A 15,527-nucleotide genomic window follows, 5' to 3' on the forward strand; every position below is an offset into this window, starting at 1 on the left:
AGTAAGATCAACCCTCCTAAGCCGTCTATATGACATGCAGGGCATAGACAGTTGAAGATAATACCTTGATATCTGCAATTAGATTTCTTATTACAGAGAAATCCATGTTTTTCTTAATATGTAAATGAGCAGTTAACACCTACAGCCCGGATATAGATCTCCCCGAGAACCTGTCTCCAGAGGTTATTTAAAAAGGAGTAAACAGTGTGAGACATGTAATCAGGAGAGCCGGCTGTCAGTCATTTCATGTCTCACACTGGTAACATCCCATCCACTATGCTGTAACATCTGGACGCTGCATAAATACGCAGCGTCAAAACTGCAGCAATTCCTGATTGTGGGCACATTCCCCTACAGAACACTGCCGCCACTTAGGTCAGGTTCAAATTACGTCCAAGCAGTCCGTTAGACGGACTACGTTACACCGCGGCATAATGCGGTGTAATGCAGTCCGTTAACGCTGCCATTAATCTCTATTTCCAAAATGGACGTGCGCTAGCGATGGGCTGTCATTGAGTGACGGACCCTGGGACACAGGCTGCAACGTTTCCGGGTCCGTCACCGCTAGCGCAGAGCATCTGCAGTGACGGACCCGGAAACGCTGCAGCCTGTGTCCCAGGGTCCGTCACTCAATGATGGCACATCCCTAGCGCACGCCCACAATGGTGATGCATCCGACATAGGAATTAATGGCGGCCGTTAAGGACTACGTTACACCGCGTTTATGCCGCGGTGTAACGTAGTCCGTCTAACGGACCGGTTCAACGCAGTGTGAACCCAGCCTTAAAGATTAGGGACTTGCAGGGTTTGTTTAACATCTGTAGTTATTTTGCTTTACTTATTGTATTGTTAACATTGTTACTTGTGACTGCTGTGTTTGAAACTGTCAGGCTATGTGCACACGTTCAGGATTTCTTGCAGAAATTTGCTGAGCAAAACCGGACATTTTCTGCAAGAAATCCGCATGTGTTTTTTGAGTGCTTTTCTCGCGTTTGTACCACGTTTTTGGTGCGGTTTTTTTGTGGATTTTTCCAGAGGCTCCCAATGCAACAATATAGTGGGAAATCGGCAAAAAATCCGCAAAAATTAATGAACATGCTGCGTTTTTTACCGTGATGTGTTTTTTTCAAGGAAAAAATGATGGGATGCATAATGTATGCGTTTTCTCGCTTTTTTTAGCGAAAAACCCCGAAAAAAACATGAAAAATCTGCAACGTGTGCACACAGTCTTAAACTGTAAAGAGCTGCGGAATATGTTGGTGCTATGTAAAGATTATTATTATTGTCTGCCTTAAGGGGGTTGTCCAGTTCCAGCTGCAGTCTTTTTTTTTAAATCAACCTAAAAAAAAAAAAAAAAAAATACTAACTCTCGCTGGGTGCAGCACTGTCTTATTGTCTGCAGCTCTGCCATCATGTCAAGAACTGCCAGTGCTGCAGACACCTGGAGACTGGTCACTGGACGTGGGGAGGGCAAGGAAAGAAGATTTTTATTTTGTTTTTTACATGGCAGCCAGGGATGTGGGGTTTTCACAAGACCAGAAGATCCCTTTAAGTGTCAATATCCAATGTTACATTTACCTACATGGGACAACGTGACCCAACATCTGAGCCAAAGATGCTCCAAAATTGGGGCAGCAGGCGACCGTGTCGGGCAGGGCTGTGGAGTCGGAGCCCATTTTGGTGGAGTAGGTGTCATGGAAATTGAGGAGTTGGGAGTTTTGGCTTACCGACTCCACAGCCCTGGTGGCAAGGGGGGGCAGCGGACGACAGTGGCAAGGGGGGGGAGGCAGCGGGCGACCGTGGCAAGGAGGGGGGGGGGGGGGGGAGGCAGCGGGCGACCGTGGCAAGGAGGGGGGGGGGGGAGGCGGGCGACCGTGGCAAGGAGGGGGGAGGCAGCGGGCGACCGTGGCAAGGAGGGGGGAGGCAGCGGGCGACCGTGGCAAGGAGGGGGGAGGCAGCGGGCGACCGTGGCAAGGAGGGGGGAGGCAGCGGGCGACCGTGGCAAGGAGGGGGGAGGCAGCGGGCGACCGTGGCAAGGAGGGGGGAGGCAGCGGGCGACCGTGGCAAGGAGGGGGGAGGCAGCGGGCGACCGTGGCAAGGAGGGGGGAGGCAGCGGGCGACCGTGGCAAGGGGGGGGGCAGCGGGCGACCGTGGCAAGGGGGGGAGGCAGCGGGCGACCGTGGCAAGGGGGGGGGGAGGCAGCGGGCGACCGTGGCAAGGGGGGGGGAGGCAGCGGGCGACCGTGGCAAGGGGGGGGGGGGGAGGCAGCGGGCGACCGTGGCAAGGGGGGGGGGGGGAAGGCAGCGGGCGACCGTGGCAAGGGGGGGGGGGAAGGCAGCGGGCGACCGTGGCAAGGGGGGGGGGGAAGGCAGCGGGCGACCGTGGCAAGGGGGGGGGGGGAGGCAGCGGGCGACCGTGGCAAGGGGGGGGGGGGAGGCAGCGGGCGACCGTGGCAAGGGGGGGGGAGGCAGCGGGCGACCGTGGCAAGGGGGGGGAGGCAGCGGGCGACCGTGGCAAGGGGGGGGGAGGCAGCGGGCGACCGTGGCAAGGGGGGGGGAGGCAGCGGGCGACCGTGGCAAGGGGGGGGGGGGGGAGGCAGCGGGCGACCGTGGCAAGGGGGGGGGGGGGGAGGCAGCGGGCGACCGTGGCAAGGGGGGGGGGGGGAGGCAGCGGGCGACCGTGGCAAGGGGGGGGGAGGCAGCGGGCGACCGTGGCAAGGGGGGGGGGAGGCAGCGGGCGACCGTGGCAAGGGGGGGGGGAGGCAGCGGGCGACCGTGGCAAGGGGGGGGGGGGGGAGGCAGCGGGCGACCGTGGCAAGGGGGGGGGGAGGCAGCGGGCGACCGTGGCAAGGGGGGGGGAGGCAGCGGGCGACCGTGGCAAGGGGGGGGGAGGCAGCGGGCGACCGTGGCAATTGGGGGGAGGGAGGCAGCGGGCGACCGTGGCAATAGGGGGGAGGGAGGCAGCGGGCGACCGTGGCAAGGGGGGAGGCAGCGGGCGACCGTGGCAAGGGGGGGAGGCAGCGGGCGACCGTGGCAAGGGGGGGAGGCAGCGGGCGACCGTGGCAAGGGGGGGAGGCAGCGGGCGACCGTGGCAAGGGGGGGGGGAGGCAGCGGGCGACCGTGGCAAGGGGGGGGGAGGCAGCGGGCGACCGTGGCAAGGGGGGGGAGGCAGCGGGCGACCGTGGCAAGGGGGGGGGGGGGAAGGCGGCGGGCGACCGTGGCAAGGGGGGGGGGGGGGGAAGGCAGCGGGCGACCGTGGCAAGGGGGGGGGGGGGGGGAGGCAGCGGGCGACCGTGGCAAGGGGGGGGGGGGGAGGCAGCGGGCGACCGTGGCAAGGGGGGGGGAGGCAGCGGGCGACCGTGGCAAGGGGGGGGGAGGCAGCGGGCGACCGTGGCAAGGGGGGGGGAGGCAGCGGGCGACCGTGGCAAGGGGGGGGGAGGCAGCGGGCGACCGTGGCAAGGGGGGGGGGGGGAGGCAGCGGGCGACCGTGGCAAGGGGGGGGGGAGGCAGCGGGCGACCGTGGCAAGGGGGGGGAGGCAGCGGGCGACCGTGGCAAGGGGGGGGGGGAGGCAGCGGGCGACCGTGGCAAGGGGGGGGGAGGCAGCGGGCGACCGTGGCAAGGGGGGGGGGAGGCAGCGGGCGACCGTGGCAAGGGGGGGGGGAGGCAGCGGGCGACCGTGGCAAGGGGGGGGGAGGCAGCGGGCGACCGTGGCAAGGGGGGGGGAGGCAGCGGGCGACCGTGGCAAGGGGGGGGGGGGAGGCAGCGGGCGACCGTGGCAATTGGGGGGAGGGAGGCAGCGGGCGACCGTGGCAATAGGGGGGAGGGAGGCAGCGGGCGACCGTGGCAAGGGGGGGAGGCAGCGGGCGACCGTGGCAAGGGGGGGAGGCAGCGGGCGACCGTGGCAAGGGGGGGGAGGCAGCGGGCGACCGTGGCAAGGGGGGGGAGGCAGCGGGCGACCGTGGCAAGGGGGGGGAGGCAGCGGGCGACCGTGGCAAGGGGGGGGAGGCAGCGGGCGACCGTGGCAAGGGGGGGGAGGCAGCGGGCGACCGTGGCAAGGGGGGGGAGGCAGCGGGCGACCGTGGCAAGGGGGGGGAGGCAGCGGGCGACCGTGGCAAGGGGGGGGAGGCAGCGGGCGACCGTGGCAAGGGGGGGGAGGCAGCGGGCGACCGTGGCAAGGGGGGGGAGGCAGCGGGCGACCGTGGCAAGGGGGGGGGGAAGGCAGCGGGCGACCGTGGCAAGGGGGGGGGGAGGCAGCGGGCGACCGTGGCAAGGGGGGGGGGGGGAGGCAGCGGGCGACCGTGGCAAGGGGGGGGGAGGCAGCGGGCGACCGTGGCAAGGGGGGGAGGCAGCGGGCGACCGTGGCAAGGGGGGGGGGAGGCAGCGGGCGACCGTGGCAAGGGGGGGGGAGGCAGCGGGCGACCGTGGCAAGGGGGGGGGAGGCAGCGGGCGACCGTGGCAAGGGGGGGGGGGGAGGCAGCGGGCGACCGTGGCAAGGGGGGGGAGGCAGCGGGCGACCGTGGCAAGGGGGGGGAAGCAGCGGGCGACCGTGGCAAGGGGGGGGAGGCAGCGGGCGACCGTGGCAAGGGGGGGGGAGGCAGCGGGCGACCGTGGCAAGGGGGGGGAGGCAGCGGGCGACCGTGGCAAGGGGGGGGGGAGGCAGCGGGCGACCGTGGCAAGGGGGGGGGAGGCAGCGGGCGACCGTGGCAAGGGGGGGGGGAGGCAGCGGGCGACCGTGGCAAGGGGGGGGGGGAGGCAGCGGGTGACCGTGGCAATAGGGGGGAGGGAGGCAGCGGGCGACCGTGGCAAGGAGGGGGGGGGGGAGGCAGCGGGCGACCGTGGCAAGGAGGGGGGGGGGAAGGCAGCGGGCGACCGTGGCAAGGAGGGGGGGGAAGGCAGCGGGCGACCGTGGCAAGGAGGGGGGGGGGAGGCAGCGGGCGACCGTGGCAAGGAGGGGGGGGCAGCGGGCGACCGTGGCAAAGGGGGGGGGGGGGAGGCAGCGGGCGACCGTGGCAAAGGGGGGGGGAGGCAGCGGGCGACCGTGGCAAAGGGGGGGGGGAGGCAGCGGGCGACCGTGGCAAAGGGGGGGGAGGCAGCGGGCGACCGTGGCAAAGGGGGGGGGGGGGAGGCAGCGGGCGACCGTGGCAAAGGGGGGGGGGAGGCAGCGGGCGACCGTGGCAAAGGGGGGGGGGGGAGGCAGCGGGCGACCGTGGCAAAGGGGGGGGGGGAGGCAGCGGGCGACCGTGGCAAAGGGGGGGGGGAGGCAGCGGGCGACCGTGGCAAAGGGGGGGGGGGAGGCAGCGGGCGACCGTGGCAAAGGGGGGGGGAGGCAGCGGGCGACCGTGGCAAAGGGGGGGGGGAGGCAGCGGGCGACCGTGGCAAAGGGGGGCAGAAGCCAGGACATGCTGGGAAGTGTAGTTTCCTACAAGTGTGAGGCCACAGGTGGGCCATGACTGGTGGCTGCTGCCAGCAGCACTCGTGTGTGTGACAAGTGTCTGCCCTCAGCCCTGCACTCCGGGGCACCCCCGAGCACCAATCTCCCCCCCCCCCGGGAATGTCACTTCTGGCTGGCCTCCCACAATCCCTTGCACGGAGCGGGGGGGCTGTCGGCCATGTTCCTGTCAGTGAGGCGGTGTGCGCTCACCCCGGCGGCCGGCAGTGACCCGGGCACACACCGGGCGGGCGGTGCGAGGACGCGGCTGTTTACCTTGATCCCATACGGAGGCTCCTCCAGGGTGACCAGCATGTACCGGTCTCCTCTGCTGGCGGGGTCCCGGGATCTGAGCTGGGAGACAGAGAGATGGGGGTGAGCGCAGGGAGCAGAGCGGCAGCAGCACCCCCGCCTCAGCGCTGCACTGGCGCCTGCCTGCCTGCAGGGGCGCTGCTCTCTGGCGGGGTACTTACTATACCTTCATGAAAGTCTCTACAGCGCCCTTCGCTATGTCCAGGTATGTGGTGCCCAGGTGGCTGCGCTGGTTCATGGAGCCGGACGTGTCTAGCAGGAAAAGTAAGATGGGCATAGTGCTGCGGCTACATGGGCAGCGCCACTCACTGAGGAACCTCCCTGACACTACGCGTCTCCTCACCGCAGCCCCATGTCCTCCTCTTTGTGTGACAGCCTGTGGCCCCGGGCTCCTCAGGGAGGCCGCCTAGGAGGGGTTAATTACAACGGTGGCCTGTTACACTGGTGTTTGTGGGAGCCGCACTGGGTGTTTATGCCCCCTTCCCCCCGTGGATGTGACAGAAGTTTGAATGAGTTCGGCACTACTTCCCCTCTCGCAGCCTCTGTCTCCCTCTACTGAGCGCTTCCTTTCGCACTCGCGGCTTTTAAGGCGAGCAGGCGGGGTTCTAGAGAGGCTTCTGCGGATACGTCACTGGCCATGTGATTAAGGAACAGGCGCTCCTATTGGTTGTTCAGGTTGCGCCTACTTAACATATTTATGAGCGTTTCGGGAGCGAGTTCTGCAGTTAACTCTTTCGGCTGCTACGCATGCGTGTCTGCGCAAGGTACAAAGATAGTAGGTATCGCACCCGAAAGGGTTAAATGAGCTCGCGGGAGGCGGAGAAAGGAGCCAAATGCGCGGCCCTGGATGGGCGGGAAGATGTGAGGTCGCGGGTGCGCGCGAGTTGGGGCGCGCGGCTATAACGGGCGTCGTCGTCAGTGATTTTCCTTCAGTCGTCAGCAGAGGAGCGGTGGTGGCGGACGGGGCGCAGCTGCGCTCTCAGGAGGCTGTTACATAAAGGCTGGCTGCCGTGTTTCCCCCGCTACGGTTATATAATAGTGTAGGCGAGGTGATCTGAGGCGGGATGGCGGCAGCTCCGTGGTGTCCTTCACCGGCGGGTCTGCCCTTGTACGGCCACGTTACAGCTCCGCACCGCCGGGCTCTGCGGGAATAGCGGAGGGTTAGTCAGCAAGCTGCCGGGAGAGGACAAGGCCCAAGCCAGTGCCGGGGTGGGAGTAGTGCCCCCGCAATTACACGGGGATTGTGGGAGTAGTGACCCTGTAATTACACGGGGACGGTGGGAGTAGTGCCCCCGCGATTACACGGGGATGGTGGGAGTAGTGCCCCCGCAATTACATGGGGGACGGTGGGAGTAGTGACCCTGTAATTACACGGGGACGGTGGGAGTAGTGCCCCCCGCAATTACATGGGGATGGTGGGAGTAGTGACTCTAATTACACGGGGATGGTGGGAGTAGTGCCCCCGCAATTACATGGGGGACGGTGGGAGTAGTGCCCCCGCGATTACACGGGGATGGTGAGAGTAGTGCCCCCGCGATTACACGGGGATGGTGAGAGTAGTGCCCCCGCGATTACACGGGGATGGTGAGAGTAGTGCCCCCGCGATTACACGGGGATGGTGGGAGTAGTGCCCCCGCGATTACACGGGGATGGTGGGAGTAGTGCCCCCGCAATTACATGGGGATGGTGGGAGTAGTGACTCTAATTACACGGGGATGGTGGGAGTAGTGCCCCCGCAATTACATGGGGGACGGTGGGAGTAGTGCCCCCGCGATTACACGGGGATGGTGAGAGTAGTGCCCCCGCGATTACACGGGGATGGTGAGAGTAGTGCCCCCGCGATTACACGGGGATGGTGAGAGTAGTGCCCCCGCGATTACACGGGGATGGTGGGAGTAGTGCCCCCGCGATTACACGGGGATGGTGGGAGTAGTGCCCCCGCGATTACACGGGGATGGTGGGAGTAGTGCCCCCGCAATTACACGGGGATGGTGGGAGTAGTGACCCTGTAATTACACGGGGATGGTGGGAGTAGTGCCCCCGCAATTACATGGGGGACGGTGGGAGTAGTGACCCTGTAATTACACGGGGATGATGGGAGTAGTGCCCCTGCAATTACACGGGGACGGTGGGAGTAGTGCCCCTGCAATTACACACGGCGGACTGAGGGAGTAGTGCCCCTGCAATTACACGGGGGACGGTGGATTAGTGCCCCCGCAATTACACGGGGATGGTGGGAGTAGTGCCCCCGCAATTACACGGGTGACATTGGGAGTAGTGCCCCCGCAATTACACGGGGATGGTGGGAGTAGTGCCCCCGCAATTACACGGGGATGGTGGGAGTAGTGACCCTGTAATTACACGGGGGACGGTGGGAGTAGTGACCCTGTAATTACACGGGGGACGGTGGGAGTAGTGCACCCGCAATTACACGGGGGACGGTGGGAGTAGTGCCCCTGCAATTACACACGGCGGACTGAGGGAGTAGTGCCCCTGCAATTACACGGGGGACGGTGGATTAGTGCCCCCGCAATTACACGGGGATGGTGGGAGTAGTGCCCCCGCAATTACACGGGTGACATTGGGAGTAGTGCCCCCGCAATTACACGGGGATGGTGGGAGTAGTGACCTTGTAATTACATGGGGGGAAGGGGGGGGGGTAGCTCTCCCGCAATTCAACGGGGAGTGGTAGTGTACCCGTAATCACATGGCTGTGGGTGTAGTAGTGCCCCCGTTATTACATGGGTAGGATATGGTAGTGCCCTGGTAATTACAGGGGGGTGTGGTAGTACCCCTGCAATTACATGGGGGGGAGATGGTAGTGCCCCCGTAACTACATCGGGGTGGGAGGAGTAGTGCCCCAGTAATTACATGGGGTTGGTGGTAGTTCCCTCATAATTACATGGGGGTGGGAGTAGCAGTGCCCCTGTAATTACATGGGTCACGGTGGGAATAGTAGTGCCTTTGTAATTACATGGTGGTAGGAGTTGTGCCCGTGTAATTACATGTGAGTGCTGGTGGGAGTAGTGCCCATGTAAATGCAATGGGGTGGTAATAGTAGTGCCCCCGTAATTACATGGGGGTGGTGGTAGTGCACCTGTAATTTGGGAGTAGTGTCCCATAATTATATGGGTGGGAGTAGTGCCCCCCGTAATTACATGGTGATGGAGGAGTAGTGTCCCTGTTATTACATGGGGTGGGTGGGATTAGTGCCCCTGTAATTACATTGGGTTTGGTGGAAGTGCCTCTGTAAGTACATGGGGGTGGTGTGGGAGTAGTAGTGCCCTTGTAATTACATGGGTGGGTGCTGATGGGAGTAGTGTTCCTGTAATTGTGTGGGGGGTTGGAGTAGTAGCACCCCTGTAATTACATGTGAGAGTAGTGCCCCTGTAATTATATGGGAATGGTGAGCTAATGCCCCATGGGATGGTAGTGCTTACTATGAGTGGCAGATAAAATACCAGATGGATCTCCAGTTTGGTGGTGGCAGAATGGACAAATGGAGAATACAGAATAATAATTGAGTTTAAAATACTGCAATATATAATAAGCCATCGTAGTGTCCCGTAATATATAATTGTCACACACGCAGGTGGTCTGTGGACCCACTGTGCCACGGAGCAGGCGTGACTAAGCAGCTACCTTGGTGTTCACTGGATCCTCCAGTGGTGAGGTCAGACTTGTGTGGCAGATAGCTGCCAGGTGTCACTCCAGGGCCACGTCTGGCAATAGCAGCTGACCCCTCAGGTCTAAGCTGTTAATATAGACTCTGGGATAGGACAGGTTAGAGACTCTGGCCTCAGGAAACAGGTGAATTATCGCCAATGCAGTTTCAGGGTATGGTCACAGGAACAAGGACTAACTATACAGAACTAACAAGATATAGGAACAAGTTAAACCGACTAAGGATGAGGGACCTTGCAATATACAGTTGCACAACCCTAACGCTAAACTACAGTGGTTGCTCGAGCACCTCCCAACTGGGCAGGTGCTTTTATACAAGATGCCTCCCAGCTATTGGCTGGAGACACTTTGCAGGAGTTCACATTAACCAAGTGCCTCCCAGCTGGGAGCATGTTACAATGTGTGTGCAGCGCCCCTTTAAGAACGGGATCGTGCACACTAGACATGTCTCCGAGACACAGCTTGCACACCAGGAAGTGCACTATACTATGATATAATTTATTTCTAGAGCGCCAACATATTCCACAGCATTTTACATTACCACATAGTATACTATAATATATAACTTTCATTAACATAAAGCTCCAGTGTATACTGTGGCCGGGAGTGAACAAAAAACGCTCTCCCAAGCCACCCCAACGGTGTCACATCAAACGGACAACTACGAAAAGATATAAACAAGAAAAGTTGGAGTAAAAATGTCCCAAAAAACATTTTAAAAATAAAAAGTACAAGATTTATTTATTCAACAATACAAATAACAGGTGTGTAATTATACATGCTGTATACAAAGTATAAAAACCAGGAGAGATGACGGTACGCCGGGTTAAGGAGGGGTGACAAAGTTCATCCCCAGGGTGCAAGCATCACATAGAGAAGTTGGGAATAATCCCACGGGCCTCCAGTAATAAAAGTTACAATGTGTCAATACAGATAAAGCCCCATATACCCCACAGTAATTTCAGTAATTCATGCTTACCCATTGAATGATCAGGGGAACATCCCCACCACGCCCGGCACGCGCGTTTCGCTGTATAGCTTTTTCAACAGGGGTTAATCCTTTGCCAGTCTCTTGTGTTTATACATAGAGAGACCCGGAAGTATAGCTGGTAAGCTGCGCACCAGCACCCAGAGCACATCGCCGCCAGAGCCCGGGGTTACAGTTGTCGGTGTATCAGGGCAGGATATGGACGGGCTAAATCATCACGAAGGGAGAATTTGCTGTTACAATACAAGAAACCTAGACCGGACAATGAGTCTGAGGTCAGGTTTATCTCCACCTCTAAGGCTAGTTTCACACTAGCGTTAACTGCAATACGTCGCAAATGCGTCGTTTTGCCGAAAATACGCATCCAGCAAAAGTTCTTGCTGGATACGTTTTTTCGTCATAGACTAACATTAGCGACACATTTGCGACGCATTGCAAAACGTTGCGTCCGTTTTGCGACGCTTGGGCGTGTGGTAGTGGACCGTCGGGAAAAAAAACGTTACATGTAACGTTTTTTGCTCCCGACGGTCCGCTTTTTCCGACCGCGCATGCGCGGCCGGAACTGTGCCCCCACCTCCCCGCACTTCCCCGCACCTCACAATGGGGCAGCGGATGCGTGGGAAAAATGCATCCGCTGCCCCCGTTGTGCGGCGGGGACAACGCTAGCGTCGGGGACCTCGGCCCGACGCACGGCGACGGGCCGAGCCCGACGCTAGTGTAAAAATAGTAGCCTAAGGGTATGTGCACACGTTGGGTCCTGGTGTGCGAATTTTGCCGCACTGATTTTGATAAATCCGCAGGGCAAAAACACTGCGTTTTTCCTGCGGATGTACCACGGTTTTTGTGCGGATTCTGCTGCGGATTTACACCTGCAGTTTTTTAATATGGAGCAGGTGTCAAACCGCTGCGGATTCCGTACAAAGAATTGACATGCTGCAGAAAAAAACCCGCAGCGTTTCCGCGCGTTTTTTTCTGCAGCATGTGCACAGCGTTTTTTGTTTTCCATAGGTTAACATTGTATTGTACACCGCATGGAAAACTGCTGCGGATCTGCAGCGTCAAAAACGCAGATCCGCAGCAAAAACCGCAACGTGGGCACATACCCTTACTGTCACTGGGGTCGCATCCAGGAGATAATAAACAATCTGTTTTGCAGATGGATAGTGTCCTGGCACCACTTTTGACAAAGTTTCCACTGCTGACACAACGTAGAGGAAAAAATGTAAAAGATAATCTAGTGAGTGTTATGATCCTTAGTGGCTGAGGATCACAGATAGGACTAGCTAAGTTACTGAACATAGAACGAGCTCTAAGGAGGTGGTAACTGGACTGACCACAAAACCTGATCCTAACCAAACACACTAAAGGTAGCCGGTGAACGTGCCTAAATTCCTGGACGTCTCGACGCAGCCTGAGAAACTTGCTACCCCTATAGAGAAAGTAAGACCTCACTTGCCTCAGAGAAATGACCCCAAAGATATAGGAAGCCCCCAACAAATAACGGTGAGGTAACTGGAAAATACAAAACGTAGAAATGAAAACAGATTCAGCAAATGAGGCCCACTAATACTAGATAGCAGAAGACAGACAGGGAACTGTGCGGTCAGTAAAAAACCCTATACAAAATATCCACGCTGAGAATTCAAGAACCCCCACACCAACTAACGATGTGAGGGGAGAAACTCAGCCCCCTAGAGCTACCAGCAAGCAAGGAAATCACATATTAGCAAGCTGGACAAGGACAAATAAATAACCAAGAAACATATTGAACACTGATGAGCATAAAATAACCAAACAGAAACTTAGCTTCTCTTGGAGAGACTGATAGCGAAGGAATTCAGGAGTGATCAAAATAGCACTGAATACATCGACAGCAGGCAACAACTGATAGTCCAGGAGAGCTAAATAGGAAACCAGCTAACAGATAACGAGACAGCTGATCCAGCCTCAGACCTGCAGAATGACACAAAGAGCCACCAGAGGGAGCCCAAAGACAGCACTCACACAGTACCACATGTGACCACAAGAGGGAGCCCAAAAACAGAGTTCACAACAGTACCCCCCCCTTGAGGAGGGGTCACCGAACCCTCATCAAAACCCCCAGGGCGATCAGGATGAGCCACATGGAAGGCATGAACCAAATCGGCCACATGAACATCAGAGGCGACAACCCAGGAATTATCCTCCTGACCATAGCCCTTCCACTTAACCAAATACTGAAGCCTCCGTCTAGAAATACGAGAATCCAAGATCTTCTCCACCACGTACTCCAATTCGCCCTCAACCAGCACCGGGGCAGGGGGTTCAACAAAAGGAACCACAGGCACCACATACCTCCGCAACAAAGACCTATGGAACACGTTATGAATGGCAAACGACGCTGGGAGGTCCAGACGAAATGACACCGGGTTAAGGATTTCCAAAATCTTATAAGGACCGATGAAGCGAGGCTTGAATTTAGGAGAGGAGACCTTCATAGGAACATACCGAGAAAACAGCCATACCAAATCCCCAACATGAAGTCGGGGACCCACACCGCGACGGCGGTTGGCAAAGCGCTGAGCCTTCTCCTGTGACAACTTCAAATTGTCCACCACATGGTTCCAAATCTGCTGCAACCTATCCACCACAGAATCCACCCCAGGACAGTCAGAAGGCTCAACCTGACCCGAGGAAAAACGAGGATGAAAACCAGAATTGCAGAAAAAAGCCGAAACCAAAGTAGCAGAACTAGCCCGATTATTAAGGGCAAACTCGGCCAATGGCAAAAAAGTCACCCAATCATCCTGATCAGCAGAAACAAAACATCTTAAATAAGTTTCCAAGGTCTGATTAGTTCGCTCGGTTTGGCCATTCGTCTGAGGATGGAAGGCCGACGAAAAAGACAAATCAATGCCCATCTTAGCACAAAAGATCCGACAAAATCTGGACACGAACTGGGATCCTCTGTCAGACACAATATTTTCAGGGATGCCGTGCAAGCAGACCACATTCTGAAAAAATAGAGGAACCAAATCGGAGGAGGAAGGCAACTTAGGCAAGGGCACCAAATGGACCATTTTGGAAAAACGATCACACACCACCCAGATGACAGACATTCTTTGAGAGACTGGAAGATCCTAAATAAAATCCATGGAAATGTGCGTCCAAGGCCTCTTCGGGACAGGCAAAGGCAAAAGCAAACCGCTGGCACGAGAACAGCAAGGCTTAGCCCGAGCACAAATCCCACAGGACTGCACAAAGGAACGCACATCCCGCGACAAGGAAGGCCACCAGAAGGACCTAGCCACCAAATCTCTGGTACCAAAAATCCCAGGATGGCCTGCCAACACCGAAGAATGAACCTCGGAAATAACTTTGCTGGTCCATCTATCTGGGACAAACAGCCTTTCTGGTGGGCAACGGTCAGGTCTATCCGCCTGAAATTTCTGCAGCACTCGTCGCAAATCTGGGGAAATGGCAGACAAAATCACTCCCTCTCTGAGGATACCAGCCGGCTCTGAAACTCCCGGAGAGTCAGGCACAAAACTCCTAGAAAGCGCATCAGCCTTCACGTTCTTCGAACCAGGCAGGTACGAGACCACGAAATCGAAACGGGAGAAAAACAACGACCAACGAGCCTGTCTAGGATTCAGCCGCTTGGCAGACTCGAGATAAATCAGATTTTTGTGATCAGTCAAGACCACCACACGATGCTTAGCTCCCTCGAGCCAATGTCGCCACTCCTCAAATGCCCACTTCATAGCCAACAACTCCCGATTACCAACATCATAATTCCGCTCGGCAGGCGAGCACTTTCTCGAAAAGAAAGCACAAGGCTTCATCACAGAGCAATCAGAGCTTCTCTGCGACAAAACAGCCCCTGCTCCAATCTCAGAAGCATCAACCTCGACCTGAAAAGGAAGAGACATCAGGCTGACACAAAACTGGAGCCGAAGAAAACCGGCGCTTCAGCTCCCGAAAGGCCTCCACGACCGCAGGAGACCAATTAGTCACATCAGAACCCTTCTTGGTCAAATCCGTCAAGGGTTTAACCACGCCAGAAAAATTAGCAATGAAACGACGGTAAAAATTAGCAAAACCCAAGAACTTCTGAAGACTTAACAGAAGTAGGCTGAGTCCAGTCATGAATAGCCTGGACCTTGACTGGGTCCATCTCAATAGTAGAAGGAGAAAAAATAAAACCCAAAAAGGAAACCTTCTGTACTCCGAAGAGACATTTTGAGCCCTTCACAAATAAGGCATTAGCACGTAGGACCTGAAATACCATCCTGACCTGCTTCACATTGGACTCCCAGTCCTCAGAAAAGACCAAAATGTCATCCAGATACACAATCATAAATTTATCCAGATATTCTCGGAAGATGTCATGCATGAAGGACTGGAACACAGAAGGAGCATTAGAGAGTCCAAAAGGGATCACCAAGTACTCAAAATGGCCTTCGGGCGTATTAAATGCTGTTTTCCATTCATCCCCCTGCTTAATACGCACAAGGTTATACGCACCACGAAGATCTATCTTGGTGAACCAACTGGACCCCTTAATCCGAGCAAACAGATCAGATAATAATGGCAAAGGATACTGAAATTTCACCGTGATTTTATTTAGAAGACGATAATCAATACAAGGTCTCAGAGAACCATCCTTCTTGGCCACAAAAAAAGAATCCTGCACCAAGAGGGGAGGAGGACGGGCGAATATGTCCCTTCGCTAAAGACTCCTTTATATAGCTCCGCATCGTGGCATGTTCTGGTACAGACAAATTAAAAAGTCGTCCCTTAGGGAACTTACTACCAGGAATCAAATTTATAGCACAATCACAATCCCTATGAGGAGGTAGGGCACCGGATCTGGGCTCATCAAATACATCCTGGTAGTCCGACAAAAACTCAGGGACCTCAGAAGGAGTGGAAGAAGCAATTGACACCAAAGGAGCATCGCCATGAATCCCCTGGCAACCCCAACTTGAAACAGACATAGCTTTCCAATCCAGTACTGGATTATGGGCCTGCAACCATGGCAGACACAAAACGACAACATCATGCAAATTATGCAGCACAAGAAAGCGAATCACCTCCTGATGTACAGGAGTCATGCACATGGTCACTTGAGTC

The 15,527-nt window shown here is 57.5% G+C and overlaps 1 protein-coding gene across 1 annotated transcript in view; it reads right to left on the bottom strand.

Annotated features, from left to right (window-relative positions):
* Positions 1-6,299, bottom strand: part of INTS6 (integrator complex subunit 6) — a 44,220-nt gene extending 37,921 nt beyond the window's left edge. The window contains exons 1-2 of the mRNA XM_077298124.1: positions 5,907-6,299; positions 5,705-5,782 (exon numbers count right to left, since the gene is read on the bottom strand). Of these exons, the coding sequence (XP_077154239.1) occupies positions 5,705-5,782; positions 5,907-6,017 (189 nt within the window). The 5' untranslated portion in view covers positions 6,018-6,299. The remainder of the gene's footprint in view (positions 1-5,704; positions 5,783-5,906) is intronic.
* Positions 6,300-15,527: the final 9,228 nt, after the last annotated feature.

Source organism: Ranitomeya variabilis, chromosome 3, assembly GCF_051348905.1.
Source record: "Ranitomeya variabilis isolate aRanVar5 chromosome 3, aRanVar5.hap1, whole genome shotgun sequence".
Lineage (NCBI taxonomy): Eukaryota > Metazoa > Chordata > Amphibia > Anura > Dendrobatidae > Ranitomeya > Ranitomeya variabilis.